This window comes from Ixodes scapularis, unplaced genomic scaffold (assembly GCF_016920785.2).
Source record: "Ixodes scapularis isolate PalLabHiFi unplaced genomic scaffold, ASM1692078v2 PGA_scaffold1__304_contigs__length_218370807, whole genome shotgun sequence".
Taxonomy (NCBI): domain Eukaryota; kingdom Metazoa; phylum Arthropoda; class Arachnida; order Ixodida; family Ixodidae; genus Ixodes; species Ixodes scapularis.
The window spans coordinates 108,993,768-109,017,654 of record NW_024609846.1 but is presented as its reverse complement, the minus strand read 5'-3'; the positions used below and the strand labels follow the sequence as shown (position 1 = coordinate 109,017,654).

Here is a 23,887-nt window from a genome sequence, read left to right as displayed (position 1 = left end):
AAATTAGTATGGAAGGAAACTAAATCTTAATTAATTTATACTTCGTTTTTCGTCGTATATCCCTCGAATCACAACATACTCGGGCCAATGTTCCTCCAGTTTCTCCATTCTCTTTGAGAAGTGACTTTCTTCTAGGTTCCCAAAAAAATACTCGGCAGCCTCGATGGCCTCTTTCATTTGGCCCAATGTTTTCACCAGTCAGAAATGTTATAAATCTCGGGGCCAGGTTTAAGTACGAGAAAGCCAACTCAAGCAAGTGTGGTGGATATGGAAGAATTTTGAACTTCAGTTCTGTCAATCCTTGCTCATCCAGCGAAATTGCTAAATCCAGCTAATTTGCCCCGGATTGAGGAGATGCGACACCAACATTCCATAATGGCAACTTTTATCTTAGTATCTAAACTATAAATAAGGTTCCGTGCGTTCGGTACTTAATTTTCTTGAAATTAATTTTTTTTTTTATCGGTGTGTATGTTCTGACGTTTCTGACTGTTTATCCCGCGTTCGGGTGAAGTACTGTACAAAACACCCAAGATACGTAACTAAAACATTTAAATTTATCGGAAGAGTCTGAACCTAGAACCGGTGCTGATTAGCTCCCTAGCTCGTAGCTGCGGTCGTTCCTTCTCTGCTCGAGCGCCTCATTTTTTTCGTTCTTTCTTTATTATTTTTTTTAACCAATGGTTTTTCGGTTTTCGTGGTATTCATAACCTTTAGATGAACATGTCTGGTAAAAACATTCGGCGGTCCCGCCGGGAACGTACCGGTACAGTATCTTTCCTTTGAGTTGGTGTTTTTGGGTGTCTAATTTCAATGCCGGAGAAATATCGATGTTTATCTGTCTTGTGTTGTAAAGCGACTTTCTAATTACTAGAGAATATAGTATAATTTATACGTTAGTATAAATTATATATTATGGTATAAATTTTATAACATTAGTATAAAGTATATAAAGTTACTATAAATTATATAACGTTAATATAAATTATATATACTAACAGTTCAGTGCGTCTGTGTTCAGGGTCAATAAGAAGAAAAAAAATTAAAAAAATTAAGGTAAACGTTTCTCCCCGAAAAGCTGGCTTTTTTTTTCCTTCAAAGACAATTCAAATTTGGCCTTTTTCGGTTTTCACCGATTCGGAGGAATCCGCCTCGGGGGTAAATATTTGTATTTATCGGTTTACGTCGAAAACACGGAAGAGTAAGTAAAAACTACTCGTTCATAGGGAGCCGGGAGCCAAGTGCTGCTCCCGGCTCCCTGGTAAACGGGGCCATCTTCCCCTCCTGTGTCCACAAGACGGGAGTTCTGGAATTAAAAAAGAGCTTAATCTTGGCAGCTCTGTACTATCCGACGTACACACTAGGTGGACTGCTTTTTGACACAGAGATGTGTCCTGTGACTGTGTTTCGTTTATTTCTTTGTAAATAATTTCGAGCTGCATACGCATAACCGGCATCAGGGGCAGCGGCTGACCGGCGAACCATGCACTCATTGTTCCATTTGTTGTAGTCGAGAATTGTACTTTTCCCCTTGGGGAAATGGCAGTTACTTCGGTATCGTTTATTATTAAAAGGAGCCCCTCTTTCCCATTTCTTTTCTGCGGCTCTCTGAACTTTTGTAATTTCGTCTGCAGCTTCAACTCCATGCCACACTGGGCACTCTTGATTTAGTCCATGCGCCTTGCGACGGCTCTTCTTTGAATCGTCGTGGGAAATGTATATAATTTTATTGTTTCTGTCAGACGATACAGCAGTTGCGCGAGAGAGCGCAGCGCGAGAAAGGAGTTCGTCCAGTGCGTGACAGCCGTTAAGATGAAAATGGACCATGGATCTTAGCTTAATTCTTTATATGCAGGGTGTTTCAACCGGCTTGTCCCAAGGCTTAAAAAAAAATTTATCCCCGCTACGCGTGTCGAACCAACGCAGTATTTTTTGCAGTCCTATGAAGCAAGTGAAGATATATATTGTGTTAAGTCAAACTGGCTAATTAACGAAAATTAATCAGCTAACTGTTTTAAACATTAATTAGCGCGCTAACCATTTAACACAAAACCTTTTGAGCGTTTTGAAAGACACCCCAGTGAAGAAGGTTATTTTTACTAAGGATTGCGTGATCAGGACCCAGTGACGATGGTTGTAGATAATCACCACTCGAAAATAGTGGACAAGATTTGACCAAGAGAAGTCCTCTATTCACAATCGAGGTATCTTCCGAGCTGCCTAAGCAAAAAAACCTCCCGTGACCGACCCATCATCTCAACTTCCTTAACCATAGCCTCCTTTATACTCACAATGCATGGCAGTTCGACGACGGAGCCATAGAGTGCCCGGTCGCAGATTTGGAGCGCGAGGATCTGGTAGCGCAGAGAATTTCTCGGGGAACCTAATCGTCAGCGAACAACTTTTGCAGCAACGAGGACCCGAAACATGCGTTTCAAACCCGACAAGAAAAGAAGCAGCAGCGCGAAGAACCCGAGGAGCACGAGCTGACATTCCATCGCTCGGGAGAAGTGTGTTTCGGCGTCTCGCCCCACCGGGGCGCCTGTCACGTGGCTCTCCTCTCATCAGTTGGCTGCCGCTCTAAGTTCTCAATTTTGGCGGCAGTGTCTCGTGCCGATCTGCCAGGCTTTGTCAGTATAGAGGAGGCTATACTTAACCATGGCGGAAGAATTACATTTAGGTGATGTCTCTGGCCGCTCTTCACGCGGGGAGCGAGCGACCAAATCGTGTTCGGCGGTAGCCTCGAACCAGGAGTAGTTAGTTCCCCGCCGCCGCGGAGTGCGCTGAGCTATGAGCACCATGAGTATGAGGTCCCTCTTCGGCGACCACGGTGTCGGCGGCGTAGCGAGCTCAGTTTTTCGCGGTGTGGTGGTGGTGTTCGGCCAGCGGCTGGCCTCGCGTTTTGCTTTGTTGCTCTGTCGATGACAGGTGCCACCATCGTGCGCGAAGGTGAGCCTTGACCCGAAGAAGAAGTTATGCTATAAGAATGGGAAAGACGTGCTTCGGTCGCAACTGCAATTCGGGGTATTCTTCCACCTTGTGCATTTACTCTATCCTAAAGCCTCCGAAGTTCGGCAACTGTTGAGTAGTCGAAGGGGAGAGGTCATTACTTGACGTCAAGCACGTAGCCAGGATCTTTGTATGGGGGGTGGGGGGGGGGGGGGCGCCCGTGACAAAATGGTGTATGAGGGGGAGGGCGGAGAGGAGGTCCCAGCAAAATAAAAAATTTCGAGGGGAGGAGGGACCTGTCCCCATGCCCCCCCCCCCCCCGTGGCTACGTTCCTGCTCGACGTGTCAGATCTCAGAGCCCTGATCAGAACGTACAAAAGCCCGTTGTCTCCTCATTTCGTTGATTAAGTGAAGACCAAGCTTGACAGTCGAATTTCTGTCAAAACTGGGAATCCGAAGATGTCTGGACAGAAAATGCTGAAGGAACCAAGTCTGTGGGCTGCATACTATGTTATGTAACTGGGTTTATGAGTGTGAAACTGAAAAGTCTAGAGGCTGCCCGGCATGCCGATCCGGTTTCAGCATCGCCAAGAACACTTCTGCTGAAGCAGCACTGACATACGTGACGAACAAAGCAGGCCTTATGCACCCGAACAGGAAACTTTTCCAGCTACAAAAAAGAAAGCGGAACAGTTATTCGTGGAAAATAAAGCCCCACTAGACTATCTACAGAGGCACAATCGGCGGTGTTCTCGACACATTCGCAATAACGTTTGCATGCGCTGAACGCAAAGAAACAATGGCCCAGTTCCTCCACCACTACATCAGCATGCGAATGCGACAACACTGTAACCATATTACCATGAGTAGGAACAAACAAGCTCAAGAAAATAAGAAATCAGCAAAGCAGTGCTCGTTTAAGTTTAAGAGCGTGGGCGAGAAACACGGGATGTAGGAAATGGCGTAATTTGGTATTATGCAGTGAATTCAGCTTTTTATCTATTTTAAAGCAAAACTTTTTCTCGGGTATTTTTTTATACGTGTAAGACGGGGTTACACCATACTCTGAGTGCATAGATGAAAAGTGATCTATATCCTATAACCGCTACTACTGTTTGACTTTCAGTCACAGTGTCCTCATTTCAATCTCGATGTCATCAGAATAAAAATGTTTTCTACTGACGTGGTTCCTATTACCATAGTACCAGTTTACATCGTATGTACAAATCATTTGTAATGCCTTTCTGGAGATGTAAATATTTATTTAGGTCCCACTATGTAACATCATTAGAATTTGTTTTTCAATAAGAAGGCAGGAGCAGGGTGGTAAAAATCGCCCGACCCCGATAAAGCCACGCAATGTGCGTGGAAAATTTACGGAACTGTTACCAAGCATTGTCGGGCAAAATATGCGAGCACGGCCCAACTGTTTAGCGAAATTGTATTAAGTTACTCTAAATTATTGAAAACGCAGCAGATTGTGTCCGGAAGCTTTATATTTATACCAGTATTTTGTCAAGTTGATTCATCATCGGAATGTTCTCGTTTAAAAACAGCAATCGCACAAGGGAAATGGCAATCAGTGCTAATGCGCCGATAAACATTCATCATTTCATCTTACAGTACACAGGAAGAGAGTAAAGAATACATAATTTCCTTCACAAACCCTCTATACAAGCCTTCCCAAGCCCCTTTATAGTTGAGCGCCATCTATCCCCGTGCGAGTGAAGCACGCTCGGCGTGCTGAACATAATGTGGTCGCCGCATCGGACAGAGAGTCGTAACCTTGTGGGGGCGCTCGCGCGCTCAAGCGGGAGGGGGTCGTGAAAGCACCGCATATCCCGCTTTAAAAGTCAGGCCAACTCTGCCCAGCGGATGTCGCCGCTGGGAACCAGAAAGGTAATAAACGCTTGTCTTGTTGAATTGGATTTCCAGGGTCGTACCTCCCTACGGGCAGCAGCAAGGCCAAACCGCTGCAACATAAATGTATTTCTTCCACTGTGGCCTTAATACATGAATCTCGCGCTAGCCAGTACGAGCACCATCAGTTCACACGTACACCGGGGCACACGGGCAAAAAAAAATACATAAGCCAACGAGCACGACTGTGGGACTTATTCTTGTTTCCCTCCACGAGATAGCGCGGCTGATTCTCACAACCCCATTGTGTCGTATCCACCAACGTGGCCCTGGGGCGTCTATTTCTCCTTTAGCCTTTAAGAAAGCGCGCGAGATTTGAAAATCTTCACGTGTCTAAGAGCACTAATATCGCTGTTTGCTAGAGGTAACAGTCACCTAATATAGTTTTTAAATGTTGCGTGCCTCACTTTTTCTTAAAACTACAAAAATTATATACACAAATGCTACTTTTATGTAAATCACACAATGATATCTTTCTCGACGATCTCTACAACTTTCGTATGGAAAGGTCCGCAGGCGAATTATTACTTAGAAACTAGTTAATTCATTTGTATTAAATAGCCAGTTTGGCACACTATAGAAATAGATTGACTTGCTCAATGGGACTGTGAACAACACTGCATTTTCTCAATATGTATAACGGCTTTATCCAAATAATTGAGACAAGTTAGCTAAAACATTGCAAACAGTAAGCGCCGAAACAAAGACATTTAAAGAACAGTTCACATAAATCACGTGTCCTGTAGCTTTTTTTATGTAGTTTAACAATAAGACGGGGACCTTACAACGTCACAACCCCAATATACTTTATGCCTTTGACGCGTACCGTGTACTGTAAAACTCTTTATATTTGCGTCCCCTCCTTTTTGCCAATCTGTTAAAAAGGACATAAACGCGGCAACTAAATTTCGCGAATTCCAGACGCTTGCGTTGAAACTGTTAAGGCCCGAAATTTTCGCGTGGCCTTAAATATCGCAAAATTTTCAATTTCCCGAACATTAAGGGCTCGCGAACATTAAGGGTTTTACACTATTGTATTCGCGTGAAAATAACCTTAAATTTATAATACAAAAATTCTACGAAGCGGCACCTACTCAAATGCCTGTTGGGAGCCACCGAGGCAGCGTCTTCGGAAGTAATTGTGAGAACGGTCTTCTTCTTATGTACTGTTAGAGCATTGGATTTCAAACCATTCTTCGAAACACCATGCCTGTAAGGGCCCCCTGAAAAGTTCTTGAAGTTAGATAGTTACAAAAACATATTTACTTCAATGTCACATCCTAAAACTCTGCATGATGTCAATCTTTTATAACAAAGTTTAAGTGTGTTTCCAGATTGTGCCTAATGTTTTTTTATTTGTATTCTTCAGATCAATCAACATGGGAGCTATTGGGATGTTTATAGGTCATGAAATTACACATGGGTTTGATAATGGTGGTAAGTTGTAATTATATTTGTTTTAATATTTAAGGCACGGTTTTTTCTGGTGTATAGTCCGCGGACTATACATGTTTAAAAGATGCTATTTTACCCGGTGCGTGCTATCCAAAGGGACGAACTATACACTCTAAAAGAAGCCGTGCGTCTAGTTTCTTGCAGAACACTCGGAGAGGCCATCACCGCAACTTACGGAGGCAGCTCAGTGTATGACGATGCCGAAACATATGTTTAGAGCAAAAAACTCATTCTGAGTTGTGACATTAAGCAATGCAAAACGTCAGGCTTGCATTGCTTAATGTCACAACGGAGACTTCGTTTCTTGGTGTAAAGATATGTTTCGGCATCGTCATTCGCCGAGCTGGCTCCGTAAGTCGGTGATAGGTTCTCCGAGTGTTGCGCGGGATAGTATAGGCGCACGGGCATTTTTTAGAGTATGCGTTACTCTTATTTCCCTCGATAAAATAATATTATTACTATTCAAGTACTCCCATTCTACTAAGACTAGCGGCGCATCTGGAAATGAACTTCCACTTACCCCCCCCCCCCCCAAACGTAAGAATGGGGTTTCCCTCTTCTTAAAAAATGTTTTTTGGACGCGCGTGGTATAGTAATGGTGATTTATGCATGATAGCAGCTCCTTTGTGAACACTAATACAGCTCGCGTTTGTCACGATCTGCTGTGAATTATCAATTTTACATTCTGGTTGGGCACCAAGTGCGGACTATGCACGGTGTGTGGACCATCTAAGGAAAAGCTTTTTTTTCGTCTGAAATCGGCCTTTGCGGACGATTTAGCAGGGGCGGGCTATAGACCACTAAATACGGTAGTATAGTTCAGTATGTTTCTTATATCTAGCTCATACCTCGATAAGGCGAGTTTTGAAAACCTTTACACCAATAACGTTTGTACGAAAAAAATCTCATACGCTTATTGACAGCTATCAAACAGGATTTACCTCAGCTAAGAAAGCCGCCCCCTCCCCCCCCCCCCTCCAAACAAGCCTTGTTAAAAAAAAAAGCGGAGCATATGAACATTAGTTGTTTCAATTATTTTGATTGTTTTAATTTTTCGACCATAATTCTTGCCGGCATACGGGGTTATAAAGAATATCGCTCAGACAAACAGAAATATTGCACCGTTTCGGCGAAGCGGCGTTATGTTCAAGTAACGCAGGACACGACATCTTATTGCGATGCAGTTTAATGCAGCTTAACCCGCTACAAGTATTTATGGCGGTAAGTCAAGGGTGGCAAGATCACATCTTTATCTCTATAAGCCTGCGTCACACATATGTTAAATTACTCCGAATGAGCCCCCGCATGTGTGTCAAACACGTTTGATGACTGCCTTGATTTAGTCAACTTCTTGAATCAAGATGGTCCAGACCAGTGGTTTCCCTACACACCCCCTAGGGGAGGGGGGGGGGGGTCTTACGCTACCCTTGTTTTTCAGAAGGCACCCCCCTAATTCGCAACTCTTTTGTTCTCAATGCCCCATCCCTAACCGCCTACACTAGAAATTTAAACACCAACTCTAATTTCAATTTCTGGAGAAACCCGTGCTCCGGGCACGCCTTATTATAGTTGCCTTTACAGTGATAACCTTTTGATAGGACCTTTACAAAGTTGCAAAGCTATCGGCGGAAATTGATCACACCCAAAGTTTCTTAAAAAAAAGGTTGTTCTACGCGGACGCGATCTTCATGAGGTTTTACTCCTCGACTACCTGCATCTTGATGTGCAATTCATGCAGGAACAGCTTGAACGTTTTCCCCTCCTAGAAGCACTCTTGAGTATCTGGTTCTCGACCAGCTCGGAAATTTCTCTATCTCCGAGCATGTGCTTGTACATCTTGTCGTTGTCGATGTTTTTCTTTTTAACGATTTCCGAGCGTTACGAGAGAAACACACACACACACTCGCAGAGTACGCACATAAGTTTGATACTTTAGCCCTACGTTTAAGTAAACAGAAGCGGCCGCGAGATAGCCAAGAACATGTTTTTGGAGTAAAACTCATCGAAGCATTAGCCTTCCCCTAGGTCCTTAACTCAGACCAACGTCACTAAGACACTAAGTTGGGGAACTCACCGTTGAAACCTTGGCCGCTGGCATCCACCGAGGCCGAGGTAAATACGACAACAGCACCGCTCCTAATCCTTTACTTTTCTGTGGTCACCTTACGCTTTCAGAAAGCATCTGTTTGCGTAAGAAACAATCGGAAGAAAACTATTTTTGTAGTAACTTTTATTAGAGTTGAGCACAAAATGTTTGTTCGCAAGTTTTTCCGGCACTATTAATATTGTTTTTATACACCCATGTGTCCGCGGTGATTTCAGGCTGCGTGTCATGACCTTGGCGCATCCTAACTTCGGTAGTAATTCGCGGCGCGCCCGCTTGGGAGACGGGGGTGGCACCCCTGAAACCCCTTCCCCCGTATCTGTTTCGGCACCGAAATGGCCGAGTAAACCAAACATAGAAGTCACAGCGGACGCTGTAGAATGCGGTACTCCATGGAGTTCCTCGTGTTGCCGCTGCGGGAGAAATGGCGGCGGTGTGATCCTCATTAGCTTGGTTCTCGAGTACGGATCGGCACCACTTTTTCAGGGCGGGCTCTATGTTAGTTTCCCAACTCAGTGGTCCTAAAAACTGTGGCAAGCGGCATCGTTATACGCATTACTGGCACAAGTAGCGCCGCCAGCCCCCTGTAGTCGCAACCAAATTCGCACGAATAAACGTCTTTGTCTCTCAGCAATCACTGCGTTCGGGTGTGTCCCTACGCGCGGTCTACATGGTGTGAGAAGACACAAAGAACCTGGCGAAGTAGGCCTAATCTCAAAAGACCTAACGCTGAGCCTTCGCCGAACAGCCGCGCAACCCTGCTGCTGCAATGGCTACAGCAGCGATAGCGGGAAACGCGACATACTTGCTACCAGTCCCGAAGCCCCTGGATATGTCTCAAGATCTTTCGGTGGCAGGGAAACTTTAGCCGAGTGAGTACAAGCTCTACGCGACTACGACCGGGCTCGCAAAGAAGGCTAAAGAATTTCATGCGGCGACGTTTTTGGTCCTAATCGGTAAAGAGGGACGGAGGAACTTCCGCACGTTCAATTTCGAAACGGAAGCGGATCGCGACGACGTAGACAAGCTATTTGAAAGATTTGAGGAGCACTGCAAGCCCGTCGTTAACCTCGCGTACCACGACTTCATTTTCGGCACGAGACAAAGAAAGTCGGGAGAACGCTTCGATGAATGGCTGGCGGAGCTTCGTACGCTCATCCGGAACTGCGAGTACGGGCAGCTCGAAGAGAGGATGTTGAAGAGCAGCATCTTCCAAGGCATAAATGAGAAGCGGTTGCAAAGGCATCTGATCAACGAGAACCCAGATTTCCGCAAGCTTGGGAAAATTTGTCGCACGCGAGAGACGACCAAGCAGGTACAAGAGATACAGAAAACGACCGAAGTAGGCCGCGGCAACGCCGACAAGCACCAGGACGGCACTGAAGAGGGCAACTTCGTACAGATTAACAAGGCGTGAGCGAAGTGTGGTTACGCGTACCAGAAGAACTAAGCCTGCCCCACAGAAGGCAAGAAATGCAAGCAGTCCGGAAAGCTCAACTACTTCGCGACCGTGTGCCGATCAAAGAAGCCTAACAAGAGAGGCGCCGGGCAGATGAAGACCCGGAAAGTTGACAGCGTGGAATGCGAAGGAAGCTGCTTTCTCCGTGCTGTCTCGTCGAGCTACACGGAAAAAGGGTGGAATCCGGAAAGCCGAGATCCACATTGAAGGAAAGCCAGTGGTTTCGCAACTTGGATACACGAGCAAACAGTTCAGTGATTTCACTCAAGCAACTGAAGGCGATAACACACAAGGAGTTGGAGCCAAGCAGCGCACTACTGAACACATTTTTCGGTCAGAAAAAGAAAGCAGCCGGAAAGGTGACTCTGCAAGTGTCCAGCAAACACGGAGCTGCTCGGGCACCGTTTTGCGTTGTGCGGGAGCCGGTGCAAGCAAATTTTCAGCGGTGAACTGCCCCACGAGATAGGGCTCATCACACTTGTGGCTTTAGTGGCAGAAGAGGGCCAACTCTACGAAGCGGCACGACCGTTTGAACAGACCTTCAAGGGTCTAGGTGAACTACGTGGGGTAGTGTTCCACATGAAACTGCGCCAAGGATCGCAAGGTGTAGTTAAACCAGCCCGTAGCGTCGCACTGGCACACCGTGACAAGGTCAAGGCTGAACTCGACCAAATAGAAGCACCGAACTGACTGAATGGGCCAGCCAGATGTTAGTTGTGGTCAAGAAGGCCCATATAAGAATATGCTTGGACTCATTTGGCCGCAACAAAGCGCTCAGGAGGGAGCATTGCCGTATGCCAACACTCGAGGACATCGTCACGAACATCGAGGGTGCCAAGTACTTTTCTACATTAGACGCTGCCACAGGATTTTGACTGATTGAATTTGACAAGAGGCCTGCTCGTATTTGTGCACCATGAGCACTCATTGCGGAAGATAAAATATCCTCCGGTCCGTTCGAAATTGCGGCTGCCCCAGACGACTTCTATAGAGCAATGCACCAGGTCCTCCAAGGTCTCGACGACCTGGAAGTGGTCATGGACGACATACTCGTGTGGAGTTCCACAAAAGAAGAGCACGACAGACGTCTATAAAGTGTCCTGCAATGGTGCCAAGAGGTGAACCTCAAGCTGAACCTGGTCAAGTGCCACTTCTTGAAAGCGGAGGTACGCTACCTAGGCTTTGTGCTAACCGACAAAGGACTCTCGATCGACTCGAACAGAGCGGAGGACATACTTGCAGTTCAGATTCCAAGTATTTGCAGACAGAAATGAAAACAATATTCAAAGAAACTGAACACATTTCTGAGAATGGTGAACTTCGTTGCCAGGTTTATTCCGAACACGTCGGACATAAGTGCACCTCAACGAGACCTGCTAAAGAAGGGCAACGCTTGGGTCTGGGCCGACTCCCAACAAGAGATCTTTGAGCGTCTTCGGACAGCCCTATCACTGGCACTGGTTCTGGCACACTACGACAAGACGCAGCCCCTTGTGTTGCAGGTAGATGCTAGCCAACGAGGACTAGGAGCGGTCATCCTGCAGAATGGATGTTCCCTGGCCTACTCTTCTTTCTCACTGACTGAAGTCAAGAGAGATATGCAAAAATTTAAAAGGAGATGCTAGCCATTTTGCATGGCTGCTCACGCTTTCACGACTACTTCTTCGCTCAGCCGTGCATCCTGGTGGAAAGTGACCACTGCCCTCTCGAGGCGATGATCAGGAGACCGCTTCACCAGTGTCCGCTACGTCTGCAAAGAATGCGCCTGATTCTCCAGGAATATTCACTTAAGATAAATACAAGCTGGGAAACGAGATGCTCATCACACACGCCCTGTATTGGTTTCCATTGAAAGGGAAGGTACCAGAGGAAGAACACTTCCAAGTGAACGTAATCCAAGAGCTTTCAATTCCTGCAGAAAGACTTCCACGGATCAAGCGGGCAACGAACCAAGATGAGGATCTCCGTATCCTGGGGGAGTATGCAAGCACGAAGTGGCCAGAGGACAAAAACGTAATCTCTGAACAAATCCGAGCCTACTGGCCGTACCTTGATGAGATCCATTCGGAAGGCGACCTCTTCTTCCGATCAAACACACTGATCATTCGCTGCACTATGAGGAATGTCATCGTCCTCTTGTCATGTTTTCTTTTTTTTTTGTGTGTACGAAATAAACTTTGCAGCTGAGTTTGAGACGTCGCCTCCTCTTTTACTACCTTCTGTTGTGTTCCCTTCCTGCCCCAATCTCAGGTTTACAATCATGTTCAACTTACACCAGCTCGCCTGCACTCTATTTTTTCAAGTACGTGTTTGGGCTCTTTGGCCAAATATTTTTTCTTTTTAACATGGCAAACGCTAACAAGGAAATTTCGAAATTATGATGATTAAGATATCTTCATGTTTCCTGCCTGTGCTTTTTTAACGAGCTGTAGAAGAAAAAAACATGCTTTTAACTCGCAATTAAGTCTAAGCTGTTTTTAATACGGCAATGTTGGGCTAAGCTACAAATCAAATAAAATTGTAATGCTTACCTTTATGCTCTGTCCACTTCTGCCACCAGGAAGTCAATTTGATGGTGATGGAGAGCTGCGAAACTGGTGGACCGAGAGCTCAGCGGAAGAATTTGTAAAGAGAGCTCAATGCTTTATAGACCAGTACAGCAACGTTACCGTAAAGGAAGTGAACTTGACGGTAAGTGACGTCCTAACATACGTGATCGTTAAACAAAATAATTGTGGATTTTTTTCTGAACAACCGAAGTAGCACATAACAGCTGGTTGTGGTAGGGGCTGTGCGGGTCTGCCGCCACGGTCCTACTGGGCCGGGACCGGCAACTCCCCACAAGACGAAAATGGTCGGTACGGCATAGGCGGCGCCCAGCCACGTTTATTCTGTTTGCGACGATGTTCCCAGTGACTACGCGGGCATGTTACCAACGCCAGTTAACAATTAGGTAACGAAGATTTTAAAATGAACCAAGTCCATTATGAAAGCAATTGAGCCGGGAAGGTGATTCCATTTTTGAAATGTACGAGGAAGAAAGGATGAATGAAATGAAATTTGTGTTAACGCTGGGGATGCCAAACTTCTGTTGATGAGCAAGACAAGAGGAAACTTAAATTGGGCGTACAATTAATTTTTTCCGTGGTATAGAATTATAAAAGTACACTTTGCGAAATGAGGAGGGGAGTGGAATTTTATGACATAGAACAAAGGGAGGGAGCGATAAGGTTTGATATATTTATGGCACTACTTGTATAGTCATAATTAGTGACTATGAAACGAGCAGATCTGTTTTGGATGGCTTTCAATGCATCAATGAGAAAGGCATAACAGGATCTCAGATAGATGCTGCATATTCTAATTTGGGTCGAATTGGGGTCTTCTGCAAAATTAACTGGGAAGGTACAGGCGTTACTGAAAAATTACGCCTAATATGACCTAACATGGTATTAGCATTGTATGTGGTGTACTGAATATTAGCTTTCCAGGAGAAGTTGTAAGTTTAGTGCATGTCTAAATATTCGTACAATGTAACAGCTTCTACGTTCGCTGTATTAGGAATCTAACTAAAATTTTCGTAGGACAAGCTATACGCACATAGATTTACAATTGTTAGAATTATGGCCCATAAAACATGTCAAGCCACTGGACAATATTGTTAATATAAGACTAGAGCACATAGCCGTCACTATGATCCATTATTTTCCAATAAATCAAACAGTCATCAGCAAGTAAACAGATAGGTGAGGGGATGTGAATTGGACGATTCTTAACATAAATTAGGAATGACTATCGTCCTAAGACAGATCGCTGCAGAACACCAGAACCAACGGTAGCGAGAGAAGGGCTCAAATTATTGACAGTTACGAATTCGGAGCTGTTGTTTAAGGAAGATTGAATTCATGTAAGATTGTTAAAATCTATGTTAAAGGAGGAAAAACGGTCTGATTGAGTTACCTCGGCATTCTCACTCATGAGCGCGATCACTCACGATCACTCACGCTCACCGTCAGAGTTGAGGTGATCAAGGTGAGGCCTCGAATCTCGGAAAATTGCAAGTGTGATTGTGAGTTTGATAGTGAGTTACTTGAACTCATGAATGTGAGTGTGACTCTAAGTCCTGAGAACTCACGAGCGTGAGTCTGACCGTGAGTGTGATCGTGAGTTTTAAGAACTCATGAGTGTGTGTGTGAGTCCTGCGAACTAATGAGCGTGAGTTTGGTAGTGAGTGTGATCGTGAGTTCAGAAAACTCTTGAGTGTGAGTTTGAGTCCCGAGAGCTCATGAGCTTGAGTGTGAGTTCTGAAAACTGAAGAGCGTGAGCGTGAGCCTGAGTTCTGAGGACCCATCAGGGTGAGTTTTGAGATCTCTTGAGTGTGATTGCGAGCTTCGAGGCTCATGAGCATGAGCCTGAATCAAGATGTTGGGTTAAGGTGGATTTGAGTCCGGTGATGGCATTAGTCTGCGTGATGACGTGAGTCTGATGACCATGGCCATCACGAGTCACCATGAGATCTGGCATTATCTTGGATGGGTTGGTCAGGTGAGCTCCCGGGCAATTTTAGCGGGCGAGGAGACTCGCGCTTCACTACTGCTGCGTGGGGATCAGGGTGGGTTTGGGTGTCGCTCGCCTGCTCCTCGGCCATGTAAACGCGCTGGGTCCTGTGGAGGGCGGAGGAGGGGGGGAAGGGGGTGCTTGTACTTGCAGCCGCCTCCTTCCCAGCGCCCACCGCAGTGTCTCATCCAGCTGTGGACGGCAGAGGGGACAGGGAAGGGGGTTGCTTTCGCTTCTCTTCGGCGTTCACATTTCGTTACACGGCAGACGGCGAGACGCCGACGTACTGATGGCGTCTCGAGGCGGCGCGGTAAGGTCGGAGTTGGGGAAGCGCTCCAAACGGTTAGCGCTCCTCTCTCTGTGGCATGGAAAGGATCGCGTGGATTTCGGCTCCCGTTGCCAAGTTGGGGCCGGTGGGCATAGCATTTTATGATTGCGTCAACTACAACTTTCACACAGCTGCGATATAATTGAGTTACTTACATAATCCTTATCAGCACTCAGACACACAAACCGTTTTATCTTTCCGCGCACCTCACTGTACCTTTCGCAAATGAGTCATCACTCAGAAAGTGCAAAAAAGGCGGCGTCATGATCGATCAAAGCTTCGAGTGAGATCTTTCGCATTGTGCGATATCATGCCTTTGTGTGTCGTTCGTGGCAAGTTGGCGCGAGTGCATGATAGCCAGCCGGCGCCACATTGTGCTGCATTCAGCGCCACAAGCGGAGCTGTCTCTGGTCTCTAATAACGGGGAGGACAATCTGCCAGTCGGGCCGTGGCGAGCGGCGCCGACCCCAATTTCTACAGTCCACGTGTGCACGTACGCGTCATGTTCCTGGTTGTTTTATGCGTTTTTTTCAAACCGTCGCAGCCCTGAAAGGCCGAAGTGTTTAAAGCATATTCTAGAGTTGGCATTTAGACACCAGTTTAAGGTGTCTTTACCGCTTGTGGGGTCATCTATAATAATCGCCTCCCGATCGGTCTGTGGTTCGCTCCTCTCCCGGGAAGTGACACAACACAACAAGAAGGTAGCGAATGGAATAATTGCCCGTTTTAGAGAGGTGGCAGTTCGGACCCGCCGACCCTAGTTGTCGCCTGTCGTTCAAAGCTCGCAGTCGGAGTCCGTGTACACCCCTGCGGATCGTCCTTTCCACGCCAGCGCTATGTAGGCTAGGTGTTCCGGGCTATCTTAGCCCGAAACTCGCTGCGGAACCACTCGTGGACCGTCAGGGCCTGGGCCGGTATGGCCAAGGCTCGCTGTTTCCGCCAATCTTGATCGAAACCTCGCTGTTGGAATGATCCGGGGATCACGATGGGGCAGAGCAGCCAGAGGGCTCTATCGTGCTTGCCCGGCCCCAGCCTAGTGTAGCACGCTCTTCCTCTTTCCTCGCCGGCTGGCCTCCGCTTGCGCCTCGCTCAACCGTCTTCTTCTTCTGCGGACACCCCCACGACACTAGAATAAAATGTGGATAATTAGAACCAAACTCTTTATGCTGTACACAAGCCTGGTGTAAAAGGGCGTCAGGCAACATAGTGTACGTGTGCGAAGGATATTTCCGATTCGTATGAGCTTTTCCCGAATAAAAACTTTTGCATCCTGTTTTCTGCACGCCGTCACATTTGTTACCATACTCAGGATTAGATTTGGTAGCCGAAACAAACGAAGATTTCTTCTATGAAAATCCACTATTTGAAAACTCGCAAGTTTTTGGTTGCGACCGCGCGTGCCGAAGGGCGCGCGCGGTCGCGATTAAATGCGCGCTTGCAACTACGAGTGCCACAACGGGCCGACGGGCCTCACGCTTGAAGACCTCATCGCCTGATTCTCGACAACACAGCGACAAAACAATCGGACTGATTTTGTCTACTATATTTCTTGACGTGGTTGTCACAGAGACTCGTAAAACAACTTAAATAATTATGATATTTTGCCGAGTAGTTTGCAAAACGAGTTTGTCAGACCACTTTCTAAAACTGCAGATCTATCTTCGTTCACTTCAAGAATTAATGTAAAATTCACTTACATGATGCGTCGCACTGCAGTAATCTACTTTGTCGTCATTTCGTTACCCAAGATCTTAAAGGTAAGCGCTAAAGTTTAACGCTTGAGTCACCTTCGCGACAGTGGCAGTCTTTCATGCAGCAGTAGCGACTTTTATTTTGGGGGCAAACTCTAGGAGCAGACGAAATGTCACAGGAACCCGGTGAGGTCATAGAGACGTGAAGTTGAGATTACTTTTACGAAACACTGTTCCAAAAAGGCTCACACCTATCCGAAATGCCACGTTTACACGAGGTTTCTATATAAATGCGCCCGCCTGCAGTCCCCTACCCGTGCCACCATGGCCTACCCAATTTGTTTTATTTTGCAGCCGCTAGATGGTGCGAAGTGTAGTGACAAACTGCATTGCTGGTTGCCTATGGGCACACCAATAAGCCCGTTTCGGTATCACTTAGCAAACTGTGGAAGTTAAGACTCATTGGGCCATTTATAGCGTCGCATAAAGACAGGTGGCATCTAGAATGAACGCCTGTGAGATGCTGTCACATGTCTCATTCGAATGATTTTATGGACTCAGCGGGATTCGTAGAATTTGTCGTGTGCCGTGTGCCTGCGTACACTGAGATGTAGGTGACGCCGGCGCCGGAACGTCGTGGCGCCTGCCCCACGGGCCACGGCACGGCCGAGTTGCCCGCGCGCCGGCTGGACGGGACTGTGACGCGACAATTGCCCGGGCTTCTTGGGCTTTGTGCATGACGCTGTGCTCCCTTTGGCCGTTATATACTCATGCTGCATTTTTACGTTATTATGGTTGAATGCATAGGTACTAAAGTCGAGTAAAGAATTTCTTGTAAAACAAAAAGGATATATATGATAACCGACATTTTACAATTCAATTCTGAAACACTTCTTATCGCTTGAACGCAGTAGCACACCAGGACACATAGCGCGATGATTCAAGCCCGTAATAAAATTTTACAATGGTGTAGCAGAGGGCAAGTTTGATCAGTGGGTCGATGAAGTGTGGTACTGTGGTGAATGAGTACTTGTTAACCGAGCGACAGAATATCTGTCTCAATATGATGGTCACAAAAACGCCGCTGGTTTGATAATTGTGTAACATAAATTTTAATATTTTTGTGAATGTGCGACTAAATGACTAGAGAGACCGTTTGTCATAAATTTTGCGCATTATAAAAAAAACATACCACTCAACTTAAACTTCCCGAATGTGCTGCTAATTTTCGGGAACTGAATGCGCGAAATAATGATAAATATTGTATTTGAAAACACCGCCCGGTTCAATTTTGATATGGACGGACATTGTGCCCGTGTGAGGTGTTGCGGTCGCAAAGCTGTGACATTTCATGTCGCGCAAACACCCACACTTAAAAGAACCATGGAGAGACCTTCAATATTTTATTTTATAATTGTAATAGGCTTCAGGCAATGTTGACAAAGTCATAACCTGCACTGACGCTTGTGTGCCGAAGAATTCACTTATATAGACCCCGCTAGTATTCCTACCCGTAGCGACACCTCGAAAAAGCGGGAAGACCGATTTTCCGTGACGTTCAAGCGTAACATCAGAGTAGTCTCGTAAAGGCTGGTTCACACATCTGCTTTCAAGCTACAGGAACGTTAAAAACGACACGAACGGGATGACACCGGGACAACCATGACTAATGATTGCTTGATAAAGCTGCTCATTGCGTTATCCGTCACGCTCTGTAATGCGAACAGAATCGTCCCGGTGCAATGTCGTTCGTGCTGTTTCTGTCATTTCTGTCACTCGGAACACTGATGTGTGAACCTGGCTTGATGTAATAGGCCCACCTCACCGCCAATTTCGCTACGCCTGCTCTGGCGCAATGCATTGCGGGAACTGCAGTCTTTCCGCACGAGAGGTGAACGCCGCTGTAGGCTTGCGCTTGTCGATCACGAGCCGTCTCGTGCAATTCCGCTGCCTCCTGTGAAGTACAACTATGGCTGCGTCACGTACGCTCCAGACGGTTGGTGTGATCGGTCTATTGGTCAAAGTGAACGGCGAGCTCTCGTTTTCTTTGTCTGGAGGTGTTTACAGATATTGCGTTATCCTGGTTGATAACAATAAACTATTGATAGGACGGACCTGAAATGTTCACTACAGCACACACGGATGCGCACTTTTGAATACTATACAAATAAGATTACGCTTCCAGCGAGAGCTCGAGCACTTAGAATCGGTCAGCTGCCCGATAGCAAAGACGACGACGTAGACGATGTATCTCCGCCAGCTCCGACTTTAGAAGCTGCAGCAATGTAAATACCTCGCTCATTTACTTTTAAAGACTACTGAAACCGGCAGGTTAACGTCTACATGACTACATATATCGGAAGACATGCCAGACGAGAATGCAAAACGTCAGTTTTAGTATTTCGCGTGCATTACTGGGTTCAAAGTAAGCCTCAACCCATTTTTAGAAAAAGTTTAGAACGATTCAGCTTCTCGCGAGCTTTGAGTGTGCACGCAGCAAAAAGCTCGACAGAAAGTAACAATTACGCCTAGCCGTCTGGCTGCCGAGCGCCGAGCCTAAGCTGCTTAAGGCACGCTCCTTACGTAAACAAATATCCGCTAGAGAGGGCGAGCACGCGCCCAAACGGCCAAACGTATCCAAAAGGCCGCCACGTTGCACGCACCCCTCCAGCAACGTAAGCGCACAGCGCACTGTGTACAAAGAGTGAGGAGCATTTGCGCTTGCACCCCCTCCGCCCTGTCCGTAGCGGACACCGTTGTGCGCTGTGAACACGGGAAGAGCCCGAAACGTCAATAAGCCAACGCCGCGTCGATGAAAGAGAGAGAAAGAGAAATGTCGTCTAGATGTCCGAGTAAAAAAAATGTCGACGAATGTAGTAAGCGCTGTCGAGTATGGAATGTCGAAGAAACGATCTGCGGATGGCACATCAATGAAACAAATGTCGAAGAAATGATCTCCCGATGAAACATCGCAGTGTCGCTGAAACGATCTGTCAATGAAACCTTGTTCGATAAACTGCATGACTGCCCATTATAGAACTGCGCGCCAAGAATGACGCGGCTAGCCACATGAAAAGTGGCGCGCCCTACGTGACCGACAGAGCGACAAAGAGACACACGGAGACGACGCCGAACCCCCAAACCACTCCAAACCAAGCCAAGCAAAGCCATGCCAAATCAATCAAAACGAAACCAATTCAAGGACGGTTGCATGTATCACGGAAATAAATGCTGAAATTTTATAAAGGCCGGGAGGACTGCAAAACAATGCCTGCCGACGATTCCTTAAATCGCAGCCTACTCCGGCAAGCACGGTCGAACAACAAAAGCAGAAGCAACTGAACTGAGAAGGAAAACTCAGCCTCCGCGGCCTCTGCTCGTAGAGCAGCATACGATTGAAGGACACCACTGCCAACACGGGTGATGGTGGGTTTCAAACCAGAAGTACGTCACGTGAAACCACCCTATACTTAATATTACCGCCCTCTCAAAACAGAAAAAACTTTGGTCGATGCATATACGTATATATGCTGCATAAACTTCCTTAGAAGCACGTGTGGGTGGCACAAGATAAAAAAGAAACGGGGGTGATATATGTAGTAATTGTTTGTGTGCAATAAGCGAGGTATGCACAGCGAGGCGCTGCTCTAATCACTGCGATGTTTTCTGCGTAACCAGTCGGAAGACGCGTTTTTGTTTTACCGTCGCCCTTGTCAACAGGCGAAAGTTCAAGACACGCACGTTCGTCAGCTTGCATTTAGTTTCTCTCGTAATTAATCCAAGTTAACCGCATTTGGTAGAAATGTGCGGAACATAAACCTAGTATATTTCTTTTAAATCGGATAGGCTGTTCAGAAGTTCACTGTTTTGGGATAGTTTCCCCGCCACACGACTCACGGCGAAGACAAACCAACGGCTTGCGAGGAACAAAAGAATATCACAAAGAAAGCAACCTGTAACCGTGATGAGCTGTGAGTGTAAGAACCTGTGAGTGTGCTGAGTGTGAGGACCTGTGTAAGTGTGAGGACTTTGAGGAACTGTGAGTGTGAGGACCGTGATGACCTGTGATCGTAATGAGCAGCATGACCTGTGAGTGTGAGGACCGTGAGAAGCTGTGAGGGTGAGTGTCGTGAGGACCATGAGGACCGTGAGGACCTCTGAGTATGAGTGCCGTGAGGACAGTGATTACCTGTGAGTCTGATGTTTCGTGATGACCTGTGAGCGTGATAACCGTGATGATTTGTCAGCGTGACGACCATGATGATGACGTCGAGTGAGTTTTGGTTTTGAGTTGAACGGTGAGGGTGGGTCCGGGTGATGACTCTATTTTGAATAAAGCGTGATCGTGAGTGGGCGTCAGTTCTAATTTTGGAAAATAGGGTGATCGTGAGTTTGACTGAGGACTGCTCAAAATGCCGACCTATCGTTGAGACACGCGTGTAAAGAATAAATTTAACACGAAAAACGAAAATTGAGCAACATTGACGGCGGGAGACGCGATTTAGTCGGTAGACATTTCCTTTCCACTTGTTTTCTCTCACGGAATTTGGGGCGCGTGGAGAAGAGGTGGATTGGCTTTGCCATCACGTTGATGTGGAGAGAGTGTATGACCATTTCGTGACGTCAAGAACATTGCGCGGAGAATTTAAAATAAATCTTGCGCCGTCAATATTACACACACAAAACATATTTTTTTGCTTAAAGTGAACTTTTCGACACGCGTGTCCCAACCACACTGTTGAAAGTAATTCAAACTATCAGGAAAGTTTGTTTACTTTCTGAAAAAAAAAATTGATTTCTTTTTGTTCAGTGGCTCATAAGTTTCGATAGTCTACGAATGAGAAGGTTGTGATCGACGTTATCGAAAGCTCTGGCAAAGACCAAAAATGTGTAGGCATCCTGGGATCCTAGGTTTAACATTGAATGACAATCATGAGTGAGTGATGCAATTTGAGTTTCGCATGAAAATCTCTTTTGAAACCATGTTGAAATGGGTTAAAATATATTCCAAGAAACTGACAAGGTAGGAAAATATTATATGATCAAGAATTTTGCAGAAAGCACTAGTATTGAAAATCACCCGATAATTGAGATGGGAATGTTTGTCACCTGTTTTCTATATGGGAGCCACTTTTGATACTTCCCACTCTAAATGAAATATAGACTTTTGCATTGAATGCTGACAAAGTGTGTCTAGTATAATTAACGAATTTACGTTAGTATTTTTTTTATTTAGAATTTATACAATCCACTCTTTTAAAACGAGATAACGTTAACCTATGACCATGATGTTAAACTCCAGCACAATATGGCAGAGTGGTCCATTCGCAAAAACTCGGAACTGCGCAGTACGGGGAATTATTGGCTATCATCACGTGAGAAAGATTTAGCAAAATCTGTATTCAAAGCATTAGCACTCGCTGTCAACAGCATACTAGTGCCGCTCTCAGTTTTAAGCACGACTGAAGAATTAGATCTTTTTCCATAATATTTCAAAATTTTATGGGTTTGTTAATAACATTTTCGGTAGTTTGCGCGTGAAAATAATAAACCTTTTCATTGTCAATGTCTTTTTTGCATGCCTCAGCGGCTGTGCGATATTTTGTGCAAAGTTAATTGTTTACACGTTGTGAAGTTAGCAGCACTAAATAATCGTTTATTTTTATTTGAGAGACGTGTGAAGGCGCTATTAAACCACGGTGACTGGGAATTCTCAAAAACTGTCCTTACGGAAATGTAACGATTGGTTAGTGATTTGACATTGTTTTAAAACCACTGCCACTTTTTTTCAGCTAATCTGTGTGGGAACCCCACCATGAAATTATCTAGAAATGTTGCTAGTTCATTTTTGATATTCTCAAAGCCAGCTTTCGTATAATCTCGAATTAGTTTTGTGCGAGCGGATGGTTTGGGCACTAAAGCTTTAAACTTTAAAGGCCTAAAACAATAATCCCTAAGTCCTGGTAGATGTAAATTGGAGAAACAAGATATGAATGGTTTGACAATACAAGATCCAAAACATTTGTTGATGACGGGGTAATTTTCGTAGGTTCAGTGACATTAAGTTAATTTCTAAGCAAAGTTTAAGAAAGTCATTACATTCGGATGAATACGTGGTCGTAGATGGATTACTCCTTGTCCACACAATCGAAGGATAATTAAAGTCAGCCAGAGGAAATTCGGAGAACTGGGAAATCTTGTAAATGAGGTGCTGAATGAGTCATGCAGAGCTTTAATGAATGTGGACAAGCTAAATGGTGATCTAAAGCAAACTCACAAATTCCACGAACAGATCGAGCTGGTGAAGGTTTAACGTGTAGACAAACCCCCGAGTCTGAGGAAAGGCGAAGAACAACACAACACAGGAGAGGAAAACGTGAAGGGGACGAAGCCTGCATCTTGCAGAATTAGGGTGTGTTGTGTTGTCTTTCGTCTTTCCCCAGTCTCTAGGGTTTGTCTTAAACTATCCCAAAATTCCTTTGTTGCGGTTAGGACCAACACACATCCAAATTATTTCTAAAGAGCTAGTCGCATTTACAAAACAAATATTTTACATGAATTGCGACTGCAATAAATACACTGCCACCACTCCAATTCCATCTGTCGTTTCTCTAAATATTATATTTTATTACTCCATAAAATAGTTCACAGTCAAGCACCTTCACACAAAACCAAGTTTCTGCCAGAAGAATAACATCGACTTTAAAAAATCAACAATTGAACACAACTCACCTCGTTTCTTTAAAAAAGCGTCGAATATTAGTGAAAAGGACTGATACATTTGACATGAATACAACACAAGCACTACGCTTCGCGGTTTGTGATTCCGATCCCAACGCCTCTGATGGTTTACTAAAAGGAGAGAAATATGTGCGTCTGCAAGTACGTATGCTGTAGTGGGACCATTCTTAACAGTCGTATCGATCACCGGATCGTAAATGAAGCATTAATTGTTAATGTACATTTTATGGTATCTAAGCTTCAAAACGACATTTACTACTTTCGCAAATTATATTAGCTTTTTACTTGCGTGACGCGCACTATGCGAAAATTTTCACTCATGCTGACACGACTAAATTTTAGCAATGATCTGGAGAGTAACATGTATTTTATTTTAGTTACGATGATGCAAACATTACCATAACAGGTATGCACTTACTCTGACAGTAAGTACCAATTCTGTGGGTACCTACAATCGCTTCATCCGTTACTTGGAGCTTTAGAGATCATCTAAATAAGTTTAATACCGTATCGTCCGTTTGTGGCCGGGTTTCAGATAGCGTATCAGCAATCCTGTAGAAAACTAAATTATCACGAGGGGAACGATCTTCGTTTGTGCCTACATAGATCCCAGCTAACTTTTTGAAGAACTTCAATCAAACTTCGTGTCATGCAAACCACTTCGTTAAGCATCGCCACGCAGA

The 23,887-nt window shown here is 45.4% G+C and overlaps 1 protein-coding gene across 1 annotated transcript in view; it reads left to right on the top strand.

Annotated features, from left to right (window-relative positions):
• The window catches only part of LOC120837655 (neprilysin-4-like), a 188,213-nt gene that overhangs the window by 149,970 nt on the left and 14,356 nt on the right, over positions 1–23,887 (top strand). Inside the window, exons 16-17 of the mRNA XM_042290885.1 lie at positions 6,239–6,306; positions 12,448–12,578. Of these exons, the coding sequence (XP_042146819.1) occupies positions 6,239–6,306; positions 12,448–12,578 (199 nt within the window). The remainder of the gene's footprint in view (positions 1–6,238; positions 6,307–12,447; positions 12,579–23,887) is intronic.